At 49.1% G+C, this 19171-nt stretch overlaps 6 protein-coding genes across 6 annotated transcripts; 4 read left to right on the top strand and 2 right to left on the bottom strand.

Annotated features, from left to right (window-relative positions):
• Positions 1-576: 576 nt before the first annotated feature.
• BDW43DRAFT_319476 (putative neutral amino acid permease) lies at positions 577-2491 on the top strand (the record flags this gene model as incomplete). The annotated part of the gene is made up of 9 exons (XM_032048926.1): positions 577-742; positions 859-931; positions 1025-1356; positions 1412-1555; positions 1614-1828; positions 1910-2107; positions 2161-2188; positions 2237-2352; positions 2408-2491. 9 exons carry the CDS (start codon positions 577-579, stop codon positions 2489-2491), a joined length of 1356 nt encoding a protein of 451 aa, XP_031900589.1.
• Positions 2492-2634: 143 nt separating this feature from the next.
• On the bottom strand, positions 2635-5274 carry BDW43DRAFT_310762 (uncharacterized protein; the record flags this gene model as incomplete). Its single annotated transcript, XM_032047028.1, has 3 exons — positions 2635-3321; positions 3374-3859; positions 3913-5274. 3 exons carry the CDS (start codon positions 5272-5274, stop codon positions 2635-2637), a joined length of 2535 nt encoding a protein of 844 aa, XP_031900588.1.
• Positions 5275-12711: 7437 nt separating this feature from the next.
• On the top strand, positions 12712-14759 carry BDW43DRAFT_77494 (putative MFS sugar transporter). Its single transcript, XM_032050501.1, has 2 exons — positions 12712-13043; positions 13102-14759. Exons 1-2 carry the CDS (start codon positions 12839-12841, stop codon positions 14442-14444), a joined length of 1548 nt encoding a protein of 515 aa, XP_031900587.1. The 5' UTR covers positions 12712-12838; the 3' UTR covers positions 14445-14759.
• Positions 14595-15697, top strand: BDW43DRAFT_77490 (glycoside hydrolase family 131 protein). Its single transcript, XM_032050500.1, has 4 exons — positions 14595-14843; positions 14903-15039; positions 15104-15268; positions 15330-15697. Exons 1-4 carry the CDS (start codon positions 14744-14746, stop codon positions 15681-15683), a joined length of 756 nt encoding a protein of 251 aa, XP_031900586.1. The 5' UTR covers positions 14595-14743; the 3' UTR covers positions 15684-15697.
• A 145-nt stretch (positions 15698-15842) lies between these two features.
• Positions 15843-16913, bottom strand: BDW43DRAFT_274989 (SDR family oxidoreductase). The gene has a single exon (XM_032041801.1). The coding sequence runs from the start codon at positions 16825-16827 to the stop codon at positions 15862-15864; it is 966 nt and encodes a 321-aa protein (XP_031900585.1). The 5' UTR covers positions 16828-16913; the 3' UTR covers positions 15843-15861.
• A 343-nt stretch (positions 16914-17256) lies between these two features.
• On the top strand, positions 17257-19131 carry BDW43DRAFT_319474 (MFS general substrate transporter; the record flags this gene model as incomplete). Its single annotated transcript, XM_032048925.1, has 4 exons — positions 17257-17339; positions 17408-17524; positions 17574-17627; positions 17724-19131. 4 exons carry the CDS (start codon positions 17257-17259, stop codon positions 19129-19131), a joined length of 1662 nt encoding a protein of 553 aa, XP_031900584.1.
• Between the last annotated feature and the right edge of the window lie 40 nt (positions 19132-19171).

The following is a 19171-nucleotide window of genomic DNA, read 5'->3' as shown; positions in this document are numbered from 1 at the left end:
CTCGAGAGAACCTCGGAAATGACCCCGTGGTTAGGATACGACTATGGGGACGAATCATGGCAGCAAAGCAAAGACATCTCCAGTTATGTCAGCCTGCTACCCAAAAGCTTGATGTTTTATATAATGGAATGCCTGGGACAGGCAATGCGGTGCGGAATCAACCGAAAAGGAATGAACCCGGTGGCCCCGTGCTTCCAATCAATACCATCTCAACCCTAATGTAATAGCTTTCTCCGCATTCAGGTCACATTGGGGTTCTCCACATAGAACGATATGATCCCAGCTGAGATAATATCGGCCAATCCAATAGGATGCGGTCGCCCATACATGGTGTCTGTCATCATCGGGCCAAATGTTCCCTATTAAATGTTAGGCCGTCTTACCAGGCGTCTCCTTGACTTGGGGACTCTATTTCGTCCCTTTCCTTTCTTCTCTCGTGCTCCTATTACTCCGATCAGCGATTTATCGAGGAGCATACCGTGATTCATAGACTTCAATCCTCAATTGCGTCAGGTTGAACATTCCAGCCATCATCGGTCGTTCTTGTTTAGTTTTCTTGACGGCACTTCACACACCATGGCACTTAATCCGATCGACCGAGTGGAAGACCCACCATCCGACCGCGAAAAGAAACATGAATACTATGGAGAAACACCCCCTACATACGATGACCCGTTTGGAGATGAAGAATTCGCAGAGGTCAAGTACCGAACTTTACACTGGTGGTATGCGTTCCTCTTGGGTCTGGAGTAGGATGATTGAAACAGATCTAACTAATATTTCAAACGGATCAGGCAATGCGCAATGAGTATGTCTAGATCACTTTACACGGTAACCGATGATTTCCTGACGTGACAGTCATGATCGCCGAGACTATTTCGCTGGGCATCTTATCACTCCCATCAGCCATGGCGGCGCTCGGCCTCGTTCCGTGAGTGTTGATTGGCAACTCTTTTACTAGCAAGACTTTCGGTGGCTTGGTGGCTGACCCCTAGGCGTTCCGGACTTGGGCTACCCTAAATAGAACCGTGATACTTATTATCGGTCTCGGCTTAGTCGCTACATACACAGGTTACGTCCTCGGCCAGTTTAAGCTGCGATACCCTCATGTCCATAGTATGGCGGATGCCGGTGAAGTCTTGTTAGGTCGAGTCGGTCGCGAGGTCTTGGGCACCGCTCAGTTGATTTTTCTGATCTTTATTATGGGTAGTCATATTCTGACATTCATTGTCATGATGAATACTCTAACGGAGCATGGGACCTGCTCTATTGTCTTTGGCATAGTCGGCATGATCATATCGTTCGTCTGTACCTTACCACGGACGCTGAAGAAGGTATCCTGGCTTTCGATCTCTTGTAAGCTGAGCCCCATAATGCTGAGCGAAAGGGCCATCAAGTTTAACAAAACCAGCATTTATCAGTATCGTCGCCGCCCTCCTAATCACCATGATCGCCATCGGGATCCAACGTCCAGGCGACGGCAAAATCGACGTAACAGTCGACACCAACCTATACAAGGGCTTCTTAGCCGTGACCAACATCGTCTTCGCCTACGGTACCTACACCTACCACAACCAAACCCCCGTTGAACTCCAATACTAACGGGCATACAGCTGGCCACGTCGCCTTCTTCGGCTTCATCTCCGAGATGAAGACACCAACCGATTACCCCAAAACCCTCTACATGCTCCAAGCAACAGACACAAGCATGTACACGATCGCAGCCCTCGTAATCTATCGTTACGGCGGCAGGGACGTAGCATCCCCCGCCCTGGGCTCGACCAGTACTCTAGTCTCCAAGATCGCCTATGGGATCGCCATCCCAACGGTACGTTCTGCGTTTTGACCCGTGACTTGCCTGAGCGCCACACTCCAATGATGGATGGCTAACACTCGTACCCCTACCTAGATCGTGATAGCCGGGGTGATCAACGGCCACGTAGCCTGCAAGTATATCTACGTTCGACTCTTCCGCAATACAGATCGCATGCACAAGCGGAATCTGGCTTCTATTGGGTCATGGATCCTCATCGGGTTGGTGCTGTGGACGTTGGCGTGGATTATTGCCGAGGCGATTCCTGTGTTTAACAACTTGTTGAGTTTGATTGTACGTTTCTTCGTCTTCGGGGATCATTTGGGTAAAGGCTAACGGCTGTACAGACGGCGCTGTTTGCGAGTTGGTTTACTTGTTGGTTTCCTGGATCCTTAGTCCAAGTATTGCGCTAACGGGTGATAGATGGGATGAGCGGGATATTCTGGCTCTTCTTGAACAAGGGCAGATACACCTCTTCGCCGCGGAAGATATTCTTGACTGTGGTCAATCTGATTATTGTTGGTATTGGTGGATGTTTGGTGAGTCTTCTTAGATTCTGTCTATGGCGCGCATGAACTGACGAATCCTAACTAGTGTGGATTGGGATTGTACGTGTCGGGGAAGGCTCTTCATGATAATCCAAGTAGCGCCAGCTTCTCGTGCGCCAACAATGCATGACGGGTATAAATTCGGTTCGGGATACCTATACTAGTTTATACAGCGATTTGATCTGCATAATACATCACCGTATAGTTCTGCTACCAAATACTTGAATCTGTCCATGGCAATAATACGTCAAAGTAGTAGGTTATAGCAAGGAATTATAATCCCTTCAATCTATATGAGTCCGCCTGCCCATCAACTTTGGTAAATATAAAAGTGTCGATATCAGGAGCCGCGGCAGAGCTTGAATGACTTTCTCCGCGGTCCACTTCAACCACACGGCGATGCGGAATCGCCCGAACATAATATCCTCGCGCATTCTCATTCTCGTCTCTTAGCATAGTCCACTTGGCTAATTCCTTGTCTTGGTTTGCCTGCTTGTCGATTAGGTTCGGAGGTCGGTAGGTTAAATCGGCCTTGATTCTTAGCACCACAGAAACGTGCAAGAGAGCAACGGGTGAGATCGGTCGAGGACTTCCTTTCATGATTGAAGGTCTGAGGAAGGACACGGGACTATCTAGACGGGTCGAAAGAAAGTATTCCCTAAGCCTTCGTCTGTACACAGTTGCCCATGGCCATCCATGTCCGAATCTTAAGGGATTATGTAGATGACCGGTCTGGCTAGCATGCCGCCAGGGTCGCTCAGGATCTTTAGGCTCTGACTGATTATGCTGATCTGAGAACGAGTGGCCTGCGTGGAGGAGTGGATTGCATGTGAAGCGTGTTTGCTTTTCTCGGTCAAAATACAACCCAGCTTTTGTGGCCTCCCTGACTATCCACAAGAGGGGGACCAGGCTAAGCGGCCAAGGTTCGTCAGCCTCTACAGGCATTTGCCCACCGAGATCCTGCCCAATACAGTTAGTCTGAGTTGATGAAGTGGCGAATGTACATATTCACATCATGGCTACCTGGAAACCAAACCTCCTCGATATCCTGCGTAGCTCCACCCTCACAAAAGGGCATATTTTCAACAAGTATTGGACGGAATATTGTCTGTCTTTCATCAATAGATACAGCATGCCGAATAGTACGGGCGGGGATGCATATTTTGGAAGGCAATTTCTTATTGTCCTGGGCTGCATGGCTAGTCGTGTCCACCAAACCGACAAACCTGATACCCCCCGTTGGACGACAGAATGTTTCCCGGAACCCTTTCATATACTTAGATGACACAACTTTACTTCCTATCCCTTCGTTTGTCTCTTCAGGCTGCTTGTACCAACTCGTGAACGTTTGCCATGCTCTAAGGACCATGTCTTCGTGGGTGATAGAAAGAATGCCCATGTATTCAATGAGACAGGCCAGCCTCTGCACAGCAAATGCTCCGTTAGCGTAGCCAAAGAGACAAATCTGATCGTCATGTTCAAAGTGTGTCATCAAAAACTGATTAGGTCAGTCTCTGAGACATAAGTGTAGTGAGCGAGAATATTATTTACCTTGTATGCACCAAGTACGTAGCTTTCAGATTTAGCTTTGGGATTCAAGACTTGGTAATAGCATAGTTGGTGATTCTCAACCCTATCGAACATGCGATGGAGCTTGGCCATGCTTGAGTCGTTGTAATCGGCGCTGAAACGCCCTTTTCCACTATCAAGGCAGACAATTAGATTTTTGTGGTGTCCTCGGGGCTGGACCACATATTTGCTTAGATGTCGGGCACGATCACGGCTACCATATGTGCGCCATCTGTTTGTTCCCTCTTGCAGAGCTATTGGCCCAGCGGTGTAGCTCTTTATCACGTAGATGGTGTCGAGAACAGACCCTGATAGAACTTCTAGCGGTATGTCCCATTTAAGTCCCCCACATACCCTACAAAACTGGCTTTCTGGTCTATCCGTGTCAGCAATGGACATCAGGATAAGTCCCACAAGACCAGACCTGTCCTGACATTCTAGTATCGCCATGGTCTGCTTCCCATACGGTGGTATGAGAGGCAAATGCATTCGAATACCTCGGTTAGTCAAGGCGAATGGAGCCGCATCTTTGGAGAAGTGGAAAGGCACGACACCTCCCGTTGGTTTGAAATCGGCAGGTGACCGTGCCAACAAGCCGCTAGGACTCTCGAATGAAATATCGTCGTTCTCCCAGGCAAACAGCGTCTGGTCATCCGAGTCCTTCATAATTTCCTCCTGCAATCGAGCAAATGCTCGCTCACCCTCCCCATACAGCAGCGGCATGTTGACATTGAAAATCCCCATGAGACAATATGCAACATCTTCAGTTCTCGTGGTCCTTCTTCCAGCGGCCCAGGACATTCGTTTCGCAATACTGAAGTCCTGAGGCCGTGAAGAACCAAGCAGTATGCCCTCATCTATGCCGGTGATCTCTTGAATCAAAGCACTTAAGCACGTTTTATTCCCAATCTCCGACCAATCCTTCGCAAGAAAAAGCACAGTCGGCGGAGCAATAAGTTCCTGAAGAGTCCATCCTCTCGTGAACCATTGACTTTGAGATATCGTCCCTTCGTCCGCATCACTCAGGTAAGCATAGCACACTTTGGCACGCTGGTACCAGCCAAACATTGAATTGATCGCTTCCGACAGCTCGGCGCTGCTATCCTTATTGATAGCGCAGGTGTCGACCCATGCGTATTCGAAGCCATCGCGCGCTACACGGGCGCAAAACTGCTCGATCTTGCGGTATCCCGCTTTTCGCTTTATCCTTTCGTCCTTGTTGGTCATCTCCTCGAATGTGACTTCCTCCGAGCCCCATCTGTGCGATAGGATCGCGTATGGTGGGACTTCATTCTCCGAAAACTCCTCTAGGTCGAGTGGGGGCTGCGTGCGAATTAAGCGCATTCTTCAGCTTTTGATCATCGGACAAGGATATTGGCATTTAATGGCTATGCCATGACACGATTATTCCCCTAGGTAGTTGTCGGTCATTATGGCGAGCGTGAGTTGCGCGTTGTGATGTGTTCAGCTCCCGTTCATCTGCATTAGATCGAATCTAATGAGAGGTTGCTGAAGGCAGGGCCAATCAAATATCAACCGAGCATGATCGACATTGAATTACTTTTATCATTCGACCTGATCGCCAAGGAATCCAACTCAGGGTGGATCTATGATGCCGCATGAGTTTACCATAATATAGTAGAGCGAGTCGGGTGTTTTGTTGACTGTCCTAGTCGATATGACCCGCTCCCCCCCTCCCCCGATTCATATACAAATGGACATACATTAATAAGAGAACAGAAGCGTGCTACACTGACGTACAATATGTTAATCGATGGAAACTAGGGGCATCTCTACAGCTGCGAAACTTCAAGCAGAGACATCTAATCCTATTTATTTCTATCCCCAACGTACTCTCGACGCCTCTCTCACCTATCTCGAGCACACAAAAAGAGCCCTAATCTGGTCGAGTGCATGTCCTGTCATAAAGGAAATTTTTAGGTGCTTTTACTCTGTTCGAGTTTGCGGAAGCCCTTTGGCTCTCGTAGGTGAAGACGTAGACCGCGATTCATACTCACGATTCGATGGCCTTCGGTCTGTTCGGAAATTGAATGATATCAAAGCTAGAACTGATGACGAGTGACTTAGAGTTGGAGTAGAGGGCCTGGCTTTCTCTTAGATTGAATAAAGAAAATGTTTAATAAACGGTGAAGAGAGCATGGTGTATTCCATGGAAGACATGCCCGGTATTACCTCTATACAGAACAGATCAAATGCATGAAAATAATTCATCCTTTCCCTAAGCCTGTGAAGTCTTCCAGGCACTAATATATCTACGCCCAACCTCAAGCTCTTCTTTCCCCCCCCCCCTCCTCTTCGCCTTTCCTCTAGATCAGACCCAATTTTGTAGCTCTATATCCAGAGTTCAACACATGGTACCAGATATCTATCATAGACCCAATAGCCTCTAAGCTATATCGCCGTGTCTATGCCACAGGATTACCATCCTGCCACCTACCTATCGTTTTAACACGCATAATCACACAGGAAGCCATGCGGCCCTCCGTTGGAGCCTTGGTCTAGCCATGGAAGTACCTTTAAAGACAATCGGTAAACCACAGTTTACAACAACTAGACGCAACTCAACATAAATCATATATTCGGAATAATGTCGCTCCTATACAGGGTGCAACACCGAGAGGAAGAAGAGTCAACCACATTGGCGCCAATTCACAACGTGGATGGGTACAAGTCAAGAAAAAATATAAATGACGTGACGTGTGCTCAACTAGAGATCTTAAAACTTCATCCACTATCATAGCCCATTCGGAGACAACGTGGATCTATCGACTGAAAGATCACAAGGTATTGGCGTTAAGACATCCCTCACTGGGCTTACACCTTTTCACAAATGATTCGAATAATGGCCATGACTACTGAGCTTACGCCCCCCTAACCTCCGTGCTCATGAGGAATAACGGGAGAACCACACGGACCAGCGCGGTTAAACAAGATTGTCTATATACCAGAGTATCTGCGACATGTTTGATGCCCTCCAATTAACGCATGGCCAGTCACTTACGAGCTTTGGGATCCATCGAGGATAGTAACAGCTGACCATTGGGTATTACCATGCATTGCGATTGCCTAGTGTACTTCGCCATTAAGCTCCACGCGACTAAACAGCGAGCACCAAGTCATACCTATGATATCGACTGCAATAGCAATCTGCGGCCCACTCGCACCCCCGCCCCACCAGAAAGCAAATACACTCTCTCATCAACAGGGTACTGCATACTCACCGGAGAGATATATGAGGAACAGGGAGGGATGGCGAGACCTTCTTAAACACTAAGGGAAAGAGTCCAACCTCACTCTGAGAACGTTGTTTATTGGATTGGTATTAGCATCGCGAGACAGGCTTCCTCTACGATAAAGCACATGTCTAACGAAGCCGGAGATGTCAGTAGCATACTTCAAAGCCGCATATATGATACATGGCAGGCCCCGTCATTCAAAAACTCTCGTTAGGGTCGCGAAAGCATGCGCACAGGTGTAGACACATTGCCCACGGCTTACAGCATGCAAGCGCTTTCCAGGTCAGAATGAGGTTTACCGGCCAAACCCAACACAGCCCTATCAATGGAGGGACTTAGAGGATGGTTTGGTATAGACTGATGGCTGCGAGTCAGAACTTCCTGCGATATCTGCCGGTGATCGAAAGAAGACAGTCTACAATCAGAGGTCCAGTTCTTTTCTTTGCGGGGGTGAAATTTTAAACACAGAGATACAACACTGGCGAAACTTTCACTACATTTCTTGAGGGCAGCTACACGGATCAGGCCATAGTCTGTAGGTCAGTTGGTCAATGCCGGTGCTTCTATCTCTACGACGAAGAGATGGGCCGTCCATGAGAAGACAATTTTCCGGCACGACGCGTCCATGGCCCTCCATGAAAATGGTATTTTATGGCTAAGGGCTATGGTCAATTCTGGTCAAGTTATTGAAACATGTGCTTATCTTTCCTGATATGATGGCCGAAGACAAGAATGGCTATACATATATGACTGCCATCTCTGAATGGTTCCCTCATGGCCTCAGGGTATTTTGTCCTTCTTCATCCGATAGGCAAGACTTTGATATTACTATGGAGCTTACCCATACGGATATTGCACTTGTGAAGCTAGACACATAGCTTTCGTCCAACAATGAGACCTTCAAGTACTCAGTCGATGGAACAGACCCAACCCAGTTAAACTTCTTCAATAATTCTCATAACGGACGGTCCCATACAGAGCTGCCAGAAACCTCAAACGACAGAAGTACTTCTTCCATGCAAGGTCCGTGAATGCTGTCTACCCACACCTTCAATGAAAGGCCGAAATGCCACTTATTTATGGGGGGCCTCACCCGCACATTGAACGAAAATGAGATTACTAGCTCTAGCACGGTCCCGGTTAACGCTGAGCGAAATAGCTGCTAGACTCTAGGATTGAGGTAGCCATACTTCATCTAATGCACCTGGGAGGGTTAAATTCGTGCAGATTATTAGCCGACCATCTTTGCTGAAGATATCCGACGGGCAACTACTCCTGCCGGATAAGGGACCTGAATCAAATATTTCTGGTTGGCAAGCAACCTTGCCGATTTATCAAAATCCTATTAGGTCGTATTCCTTATGGTTGAACTTGCTGACGATGTTGGCTCTCGACAACCATTTGCGACCGGGATAGGATACGGCACGCAGATAAAGCTCCATGATAGTGTTGAAGGAGTGCAGATTCTCCATCCCGTGAAACGGAGCCTGTTTTTGAACCCCCGGTGAAATCCATCAATGGACATAGAAGGTATTACGAGATGCAAGCAACGTACCCATTGTTGGGCCCTTCATGGATAAAAGCTGTATAGGCTTTATGACGGAGACAAAACACTGGAAAGCGGCCACCTTGGAAGCTATTGTTATATCGAGACCTACGAAACGGCCTTCTAGCCGGTTTCTCATATCAACAGAAGATATGTATCCTTGCCATTGTCGCTACTACACCTGCGGATGGACCTCGGTTGTCTTGTTTAGTTAGTATGTTTTACCGTGATTTTTCCACTGACTGACATGGTAAACACCCGCAGGTGCTGGATAGTCGCCGGGCTGTGGCGAGTAACGACTATCCCTTCAGGTTACGTTGGGCTCTTACTTTATGACCAAATTATCTACCTGAAAACTGTTGAAACCTTGCTTTGTTCGTGTCCTAGGCCCCGTTAGCCTCATGATTTAGTCTACTGACCACGAAGTTACACCCTTAGAGAGAAGTTATGACCTCCAGGTTGGGGCTGATGCCTATACTCACCCTGACATCGAAGCCGCAGACCAGCAAGCCTACTTTGATTTCCATTTACTGGCCTATATTTCCCACGCCCGCCCTCGTCTACGGAGAGACATTGCATGGTGGTTCGCCCATTCCTGTGATCAGGTTCAAATTGTGCTTTTTATCAAGGTCTCTAAACACAACCGCAAGATCGATATTGAGAAATATATTCCCATGCAGGGAGGCAAAGTGTCTCGGTTGCGCTTTAACGCATATCAGCCAGAAATAGTTGCAGTTATTAAAATAAACCAAGGAGTTAACTCCCCCCCTGGACCGAGCACAATCTCATCACCTTTTTGAATTCTGGCTGGGAACAATGGTCAGCTTAATCATAGTCATGTGTATGGTGGCATCTGACATAAGAGAGTCGGAAATGAGCAAGGAGCGACTCGAGAAATGCAGATATGGCTCACAGTTAACCAGTGCCTCTTGCCTACCGTTGACGGCCACCTTCAGTGATTTCTAACGTTATATGATCACTTGCTAACGGATTGCCTGGGATCCCCGCTGATGTTGTGTTGGTGGCATCCCACCTTTTGGATGTCCGCTGCATGGTGAGTCTCGCTGAGAAAACATTTTCTTATATACTCAACAAAAATTCTCAAGCACTGCATGTCTATTCCCGGAGTCCAAATACTGTCTGCATAATGGCTGCTGAGGGAGGGGGCTTTCCGCATTGTTGGGGAGCTCAAGACCCTTAAGACTATGCAACAACTTGAGAAGGTCAAGGTGATTCTCTAGGTTCCCGCTCGTGGCCTTCCAGAGCATTGGGGCTGTTCGCCCGACTTTTCGATGAGTTAGCTGTTAACCTGTCTTTTGTACTATGTTATAACGGCCGTCTACCCTACTCCACACATGTCGATGCATTATTTAGGGATGAACTCAACAACGTTCTCAATTCGGGGCAAGGCTTCTAACTCCTGGACCCGAAGTATATATTTTCCCTTTATAGTCTTCCCCTTCACCCTGAAGAGCCTCCCACCGGCAAAACCGATCCGTGACCTGTCTACCGCACTGTTACACTCATGTGTCCAGTTGGAATGGTCTCAGACAAAGCCCAACCATGGTTCCAAAAGGATGCAGTCGTACTGACAGGCAGAATAAATTGAGCCGCCAAAGTCACCGCCCTCAACCATATCAGCCTACTTACTTCCTACCTTAATGTATCTTTATGAGAGCATCTCCTAGAGAGGAATGAGAATGAATGAATAAGTTTGATTGCTGCCCATAAGCCCACAACTTCCTGAGGCTGTGTTTTCAGTACCACAGGGCAGGGAAATCGCGTACATATGAGTCATGCTGAACACTGAAGAGACCCGGCATTAATTTTTTTATCTTGGTGTCAGCCGCTTAGTCTATAGTGAAGCATACACACATTCTCCACTTGATCGCCATTATCTCAATCTATAAGCGTTACTTATGGAAATGCACTACAGATATTGCCCCTGAGGTTAAGGTTATGTGAAAGGTACAGCCGATCCATATTCCTGATCTGGGAAAGGCATCATTATTACGCGTGGCAACGACAACTGTCCCCTAGACGACGAGCCCGCCGATCACATCTAGGAAGGATATACGGGGAACTGATAGCTAAGAAAATACAATCGTGCCTAAAAACAGAAATCAGACGCAACGAGGTAATATAAAACTTACCTAGGCCTGGCCGTTGTAGGTCTATTTTGAGAGGGAAGGAAGCATCATATAAGAACTACTGACAGCCTTGACAGGCCTGACCTACCGTTTCAAGAATCCTTTTTGTTGCCTAGTTCTATCATTCTATCTCCTAGCTAGTTAAGCAACCAAGGAACTTAAGTTCACCATCGCATCAACGCATTATTTCGTAAAGTTAGTCATTGATCCCATTGTAAGATCAAAAGCGCTCTAAAAGCGTGAGAACATAAAGGCCGATCAGTATCATGATACAATATGTCATAAGCTGTGCTTAATTCATGTCATTATGGTTGACCGAGTAGAGTAGGTAGTAGGTAATCACAATAGGTGTAACCCTATATTTCAGCCATGCTATGGCTGTGTCCGGATTTGCTTTACCCATTTTTGGAGACGCACTGACCAGAAGCAAAGATGCCATTTGATATTTGCATATTCAGACGGCAATTTCTTCTTGCCACTGTCAGCTATCAAGGTAGATAAAACTATCTCGGTCTAAATCCGGAGGAAAAGGGTAGATATATGCTCATAGAATGACACAAAACAACCTCGGCCAGTGATAAAAAGCGATAAGGGAAGAATATCAGCGCGATAAAACAAAGAGAAATCAAGTACATAATAGAGTCTGCTAATGAGCTTCTAGTGGAGCAAAAGCTTGACCGTCTTGGCGATTGAGGAACCCTCACCCGTCGCCAAAGAGCGTCTGTCAGATCCAATGATAACCTAGATAGACTTTATCAATTGCCGACGAGCTCCAGATAACATTGTCCTACGGCCAAAGATAGCAAGGATTGTTGCGTGTTGAACTGCGCAACCATATATAACTGATCCACTTTCCCCAGTTCCGCCACTTCCGCACTCCCCACGAGCATGCCCCTGATGCAGACCCATATCGTGTTGCTTTTTTCCCATAGCGATGTCGTATCGGATCAATAATCTTTTGTTTATTTATTTACTTTTTATATATATATATATTGTCAATGCCAATACCATGCCCAGAGGCGAACATAGAAGAATTGGTGTATACCGGCGGGTTCCGGCTTTTTAACAGAACACTCAGGATCCATGCTGGAGGAGAGCTCCTATACACAAAATCGAAGGGACAAATACCTTTCACGGGCAGTGCCCTGCTGTGATAGCTGCATTGTCTCGTTGGAACATTAACTGCGATCGTCTAGTGGGTCACAAGACTCGGATATCACCGTCGTGATGGTTGACCACTCAAGAGAACATTAGAACGAAACGAGATGACTTGGCTTTCCGGGGTAATGTGCATGCATCCAAATTGAGTCCTGCAGAGCACTGGTCTGGATGTCGATCCATGACTGTTTGAATCTTCCCATTACTCATTGCAACGTTATCTGGCCGAGGTTCAGCTAGCATCGGCCGGGTCCGATGGAAGGCAAGCGGTCGTCGGTGGAGCCGTTTACCAACTAAGAGTGGGCGGGGAAGGGAATGTCAATGCTGTTCCTCCAACCACTAGCATATGGATGCTTGACCATGCCTTTGAGGAGTCTCGTCTAGCAACATGTATACGAATTCTCACGATGGTTTGGCTTGGACAAGACACACCTGGCACGAATCACCGAGATGATACCCCTCGAGGGAGCCGTGATCATCAATTCCGATCATCGGCCAAGCATCTTGGACACTCGCCTAGTGGCGCACCTCAGGAAGAGTGAAAGTCTGGGGAAAGGGCCCACGCGTTGATCGCACGGGTGCCGCCGATGGCCGGGTCACGACAGAAGAGGGTATACGATTTTATAAAATGCATCCAGGCTGGATTCAAATGGACCCATCCAATGCAGCGGGGCTGAATTGGCTGAGCCATCTCTATATGCAGCAGTATCCTGGATTAATTGTATGATTTTTGTATAGCATCGTCTGATAGTCAGACCACTTTTACGAAATCGCTTTACTTGTTGCATGTCTTGGCCATGCAGCCTTACTTCGGCCTGCGCGGTGCGCTTCTAAATCGTGCCATCATTTGGCTTGTCGTATGCCCGGCATTCGTGTGTTATGGATACAACCAGGGTGTCACCGGTGGGCTCTTGACCCTGGAGTCGTTCGCCAGACAATTTCCCCAGATGAACACCCTGACCACCGAGGGTGCGGAGCAGCATTATAATTCCACTATCCAGGGTAGCTTCCCTATGCCATCCTTGTCGCAATTGTCCCCTCTGACTCTAATGGTCTATAGGCACGGTAGTCGCTCTGTATACTGTCGGAGGTATATTCGGATCCTTGTCATGCATCTACCTGGGAGACCTTCTGGGGCGCCGGCGCGTCATTTTCATTACGTCCGCTGTATCGCTCATCGGAGCCATCCTCATGGCCACCTCGTTCGAACTCGCCCAATTCATTGTCGCCCGCCTGGTGCTGGGCGTGGGCACCGGAGGTTATGTGGCTACTGTACCTGTGTGGCAGGCCGAAATCTCTCAGGCGAAGAAGCGTGGCGCCCATGTCGTAACGGACGGTATTTTCATCGGTGCAGGCATTGCCATTTCCTTATGGATAGACTTCGGCTTCTACTTCGTGAAGGGGAACTCGGTCTCCTGGCGCTTCCCGCTAGCTTTCCAAGTTATCCTCTCGTTGATAGTCATGGCTTTTATCACAGTATTTCCCGAATCCCCCCGATGGCTTGTCAAAATGGGCCGGCAAGAGGAGGCACGCGAGATTCTGGCGGCATTAGCTGATCAGGAGCCTCACGCGGAGGATATCAACATGGCTCTCCGTGACATAGAACGATCCCTGGCCCTATCCGGCTCCGGATCATGGAAGGACATGCTGACGATGGGCGAGCAACGGCTATTTCATCGAACGGTTCTCGCCGCCGCCGGGCAGATGTTCCAACAGATGTGCGGTATCAATCTCATAACTTTCTACGCTACCACAATCTTTGAACAATACTTAGGGCTAAGCCCTATACAATCTCGGATCCTGGCGGCATCCATGACTCTCACCCAGCCGCTTGGCGGATTCCTGGCTTTCTTCACCATTGACCGGCTAGGCCGGCGAGCGCTGATGCTTTGGAGTGCGGCTGGCATGTCGGCGTCCATGGCGGTGTTAGCCGGTACCACTTCGGTTAAGGACAGCACGGGCACGCTGGTGGCGGCCGTGGTGTTCTTATTCGTCTTCGAGTTCATCTTCACCGTGGGATACTCCGGATTGACCTTCCTATATGCCACAGAGGTAGCCCCGTTGCAGCTGCGTGCGGCTATCAGCGCCGTCTCAACCGCCGCCGTGTGGACATTTAACTTCCTACTGGCAGAAGTGACGCCAGTTGGATTCAACACCATCGGATACCAGTACTACATTATTTTCGCTGTGTTGAATGCAGCCATAGTACCAGTGGTGTACTTTTTCTTCCCAGAAACCAACGGACGGACTCTGGAAGAAATCGACGAAATCTTCCTCCAGTCGAAGAGCGTCTTCGATCCACCCCGTCTAGCCAGAACGCTGCCTAAAATGCATCTGGCCGAAGATGTCGACATCGAGGGAGGAACTGAATCAGGGGATAGTGATGGGAAGGGTAAGATGTAAATGGCAAAATCCTTCAGGAATGGTGGAGAAATGAAATTACTATTGATGGATAGTTTATGATCAACATGATACTTGCTAGTTCAAATACGGATGATCGGCTCTCCGGGCCGTTATGGTTAAATTGAAGGCATTCTTCAGGGTATTATCCGCGACATTCCGTGTCACTTTCGCCGTGTCGGATGTGAATCAATCTGAAACGCTTCCATCTAGAAGGATCGTCGCTCTAGTATAAAGTTCACATAGGCACCCGACAGGTTAGATCACCACAAACCCATCATACATAGTTCAGTCTCTCCGGAATGAAGTCGATTCTCTTTCTTATTCCTCTCGTCCAGGCTGGAGAAGTCGTTTGGGACGGCTTCTTCAACACCTCGTTCACAGTAGACCAGATCGACAAATGTAAGACCCATACCCCTATATCCTCAATATCCCCCCACATCCCACGCTAATGATATTAGGGTCCTGGTCTAACCCAGTCGGCCCGTACCAATGGTATATCCACGGCTCCGAAGCGACCACCAACTATCTCGAACTTAGCCCGGACTTCAAGAACCCGGCCGACAAGAGCGATGAGAAGGGCATCCGCATCAGCATCGTACATCACCCTCTACCATACTCAAAAGCCTCTAAGGGAGCATCACTGATAAGATAAAACACAGGACGATACATCCTCCTGGAATGGCCAAACAATGATGCGTTCCGAGCTTATCCCCCAGAGCGACGCCAACCTGGGCACCGGAACCCTGTTTTACCATTTCTCCCTGCAAACGAAGGAGGAGAACGCCCCGAATGTAGCCCTTGAGCACCAGATTGCGTTCTTCGAGGTACTTTCCTTCCCCTCTGTGTCATTGTTTAACACTATCCTCATGCTAACAACCCGTCTAGAGCCACTTCACCGAACTCAAGTACGGCGGTGATTTTAAAAATAAGCTCAGCTGGTTGACGGATGGCAAGTCACAGTGGTCGATTGACCTTGCTGCCGGCACCTGGTACAACTTCGCGTATGAGATCGACTTCTCAGCCAAGACCGTAGGTCTCTGGACCTCGACTGGACCCGACGCCTTGAAGAAGGTCGTGGAGCCCGTGAGCGCAGCGACCAAGACCGACTCAAAGGACTGGCATGTTGGCGAGCTGCGTTTGGACGAAGGAAAGAAGGGTGGAAAGGAGGATTGGTTCTGGTCTGGTGTTTACATCGAGAAGGGCGATATCACCACGGCCATTGCTGGTCCTGCCGCTTAAACGGTCCCTTGTCTTATTACTGTGGGTGTTACAATGGAGGGGGCAGGGGGAAGAGGGGGGGGGGATTTTATTTTGATGGAAGGTCATAACATTCTCGATCAATTATATTCCATTATTTCATACATATAGAAGGCATTTTGCGTTAAATCATCCAGGAGTGTACCAAGCCCGCGGCCATTTACCGCACAGTGTAACCACCATCAATCACCAGATCATTGCCAGTCATGTATGAACTGGCATCACTAACCAGGTAGACATACGCGCCCTTGAGCTCCTTGGCATCACCATTCCGTCCCATGGGAATCATGCTCAACCAAAGATCCTGAACCTTCTGATCCACGAAGTCCGACAATCCCGTATCAATATAACCAGGCGAGATACTGTTCACCCGGGCAAAGTCTCTCCACTCATTCGCCAACGACCGTGCCATATGGATACACCCAGCCTTGGCAACATTGTACGAGGTCTGCTCCTGCGGGAAGTTGGCAATGTGGCCGGACATACTGGCAGTAATGACCAGACTTCCCGTGCCACGCTGCTTAAAGTGCGGTCCCACAGCCTTCGCACAGTGGAATGTGCCGTTCAGATCCGTCTGAATGACCTCCATCCAGTCCTTGACCGAGCCGTCCAGGATCCCGCTGTCAGCTGTGCGGCCGGCGTTCGCGATGAAGGCATCGACCTTTCCGAAGTCCTTGATCACATCGTCAACGAGCTTCTGGACGCTCTCGAAGGTGCCGATGTCGCATTTGTAGGCCTTGGCTTTTACGCCGTAGGTTTTGGAGAGGTCTTCGGCGTTCTTCTCGCCGCCTTGAGGCCGGGAGGCGTAGGTAATGGCGACGTCGGCGCCCATTTCAGCGCAGCCACGGGCGGCTTCGATGCCCATGCCGCGGGGGCCGGAAGCGCCGGTGACGATTACGACCTTGCCCTTAAGGCTGAGGAGGTCGGTGAGGGAGTTGGCGGAGGGGACGGGAATTGGCATTTTGGGATGTGGGTATATATATATGTGTGTACAGAGAGGAAGGTTTGTGAAATAGGTTTCAAAGGAGAACTGAGGTTTGAAGGCTTGAATTGAATTGAATAACAGTTGTTTTGGGGGTAATATGAGGGCTATAAGTATTCTATCCGGATTATCCGGTGATGTCATGAAAAGTGGTTCTCGATTTATGATATCACGACTGATCTCCAGCCCCTTCCCCGACCGGTAGAGTGGATCTCATTGGTCAATTACCTTCCCCTGGGGTTCAATTGGCCTTTGGCGTATTATAAAAAATTACGTGAGTTTTAGGAGAGCATTTATGTCCCAGAGAATACGTATATGTGGAGGATTACGATAGCATTAGCAGAAGATTATGAGAGCTCGTATCGCGGCGTGTGACGGGATGAAACCCTACAAGCAGAGGACTGGGAAGTTGAACCAACCGGATATGTTGCCTCCATGACGACACGAGGCTACCAAGGTTCCAGTTGCCAACAAGGCATATCCTTTAGATAGCTGCGGACGTATCGACTAGTTTCATATTCTACTCCATCTCTGCTGATCAATTGCGGGCCTTGACATCCATATTCCGCACTAATGTCGTCCAGTCCGGTTAGGCCGCCTTTGCGGAGGGCGAGTACAACGCATGACAACAATTTCGACGATTCTTTTCTAGGACGGTTAGTCGGGCCTAATTACACACTAAGTTGCTTGATTTATGATCAGTCTTGACTGGGACTCTATGTAGGGTGAGATCGTTCATCCATCGAGACCGCCATGTAGGCGTCGTGAGCCACAATGCTATCCGCGACTCCGTGGACATCGAGTTGCACACTTGGAATGGGAAAGATGACCCGGATAACCCGTACGTCCCTCATTACAGTGGAGAATATCGCTGAGGAAAAATGATCCAGGTTCAATTGGAGCACATCCTACAAATGGACGTTGACCATTACAGTCTGCATCATGTACGTGTGGCTTATACTCACGCCAACCACCTGAGTATCACTTACAACCCTATGTGAACTACCACATCTACTAACGCTAAAAAAAACCCCCCCCAGATCAATCCTCACGGGTATCCCCGCAGGCTCATATGGAGCAGGCAACAACTACATGGCCGAGCGCTTCCACGTGCAGAACGAGCCATTCCCTAACCTCGCCTGGGCCACCACCTCATGGAACATGGGCGCTGCCTTCTGGCCCCTGATCTTCGTCCCCTTGACCGAATCCTCCGGCCGTATGCCAGGCTACTTTGTAGCATACTTCATCCTCGTAGTCTCTCTATTCCCATCCGCCTTCGCCCAAAACTTCGCAACTCTGGTCGTAACTCGCTTCTTCGGTGGCGGCGCCTCCTCCGTCGCCATCAATATCGTAGGCGGCAGCATCAGCGACGTTTGGTACGGCGACAAAGCCCGTAGCGTACCAATGTCCCTCTTCGGCTTGACAAGCGTAATCGGAATCGCGCTGGGCCCCTTCGTCGGCTCCGCGATCCAAGCAATTCACAAACACGACCCCTGGCGCTGGATCTTCTACGTCCAAATCATCTACAACGCCGGCCTAATCCCAGTATTCTGGTTCCTGCTGTACGAAACCCGCGCGGACGTAATCCTGACCCGGCGTGCAAAGAATCTCCGTCGCGAAACAGGCCGTCCCATCTACGCCGAAGCAGAACTATCAAATACAAACATCCTCAAACTCCTCCAGGTCTCCTTCGAGCGACCAACCCGCATGCTGCTTACCGAACCCGTCGTTGCCTTCTTCACCCTTTGGATCAGTTTCGCATGGGGCATCCTCTTCCTCTTCTTTAGCAGCGTCGTCCAAACCTTCTCCACAAACTACGGCATGAATACCCTCCAGACGGGGTTGATCCAGCTCGCTATCTCCGTCGGTGCCCTCATCGGGACGGTCATCAACCCCCTCCAGGATATCATCTACCTCCGCTCTGCGCGCAACAATAAAGAGAACCCGGGCCGTCCGGTCCCCGAGGCAAGACTCTACACGTCTATCCCTGGGAGTCTTCTATTTGCGGGAGGATTGTTCTGGTACGGCTGGAGTAGCTTTCCCCATGTGCATTGGATTGTGCCGACGTGTGGCATTGCGGCGACGGGACTGGGGATTTATTCGATCTATATGGCTGTTGTGAATTATTTGACGGATGCGTATGAGAAGTATGCGGCTAGTGCATTGAGTGCGGCTTCGTTGGGGCGGAACTCGTTCGGGGCGTTTTTGCCGCTGGCGAGCTTTCAGCTGTTTGAGAATTTGGGGTATGGGTGGGCGGGAAGTCTTTTGGGGTTTATTGGGGTCGCATTGAGTGTTGTGCCGGTTGTGTTGGTGATTAAGGGGCCGGCGATTAGGAGGAGGAGTCCGTTTATGAGGGAGGCGACGTTTGCGGGGGTTGAGGGGGATTTGGAGAAGGATGGTGAGGAGAGGGTTTTGGATGGGCCGGTTGAGAGCGTTAATCGGGGATAGAGTGAGAGTTGCGCGGTGGGTTATGGAGTTGATGTAGGTG

Source organism: Aspergillus alliaceus (assembly GCF_009176365.1).
Source record: "Aspergillus alliaceus strain CBS 536.65 unplaced genomic scaffold BDW43scaffold_20, whole genome shotgun sequence".
In the NCBI taxonomy this organism is placed as follows: domain Eukaryota; kingdom Fungi; phylum Ascomycota; class Eurotiomycetes; order Eurotiales; family Aspergillaceae; genus Aspergillus; species Aspergillus alliaceus.
This window is presented reverse-complemented; position numbering and strand designations above follow the sequence as displayed.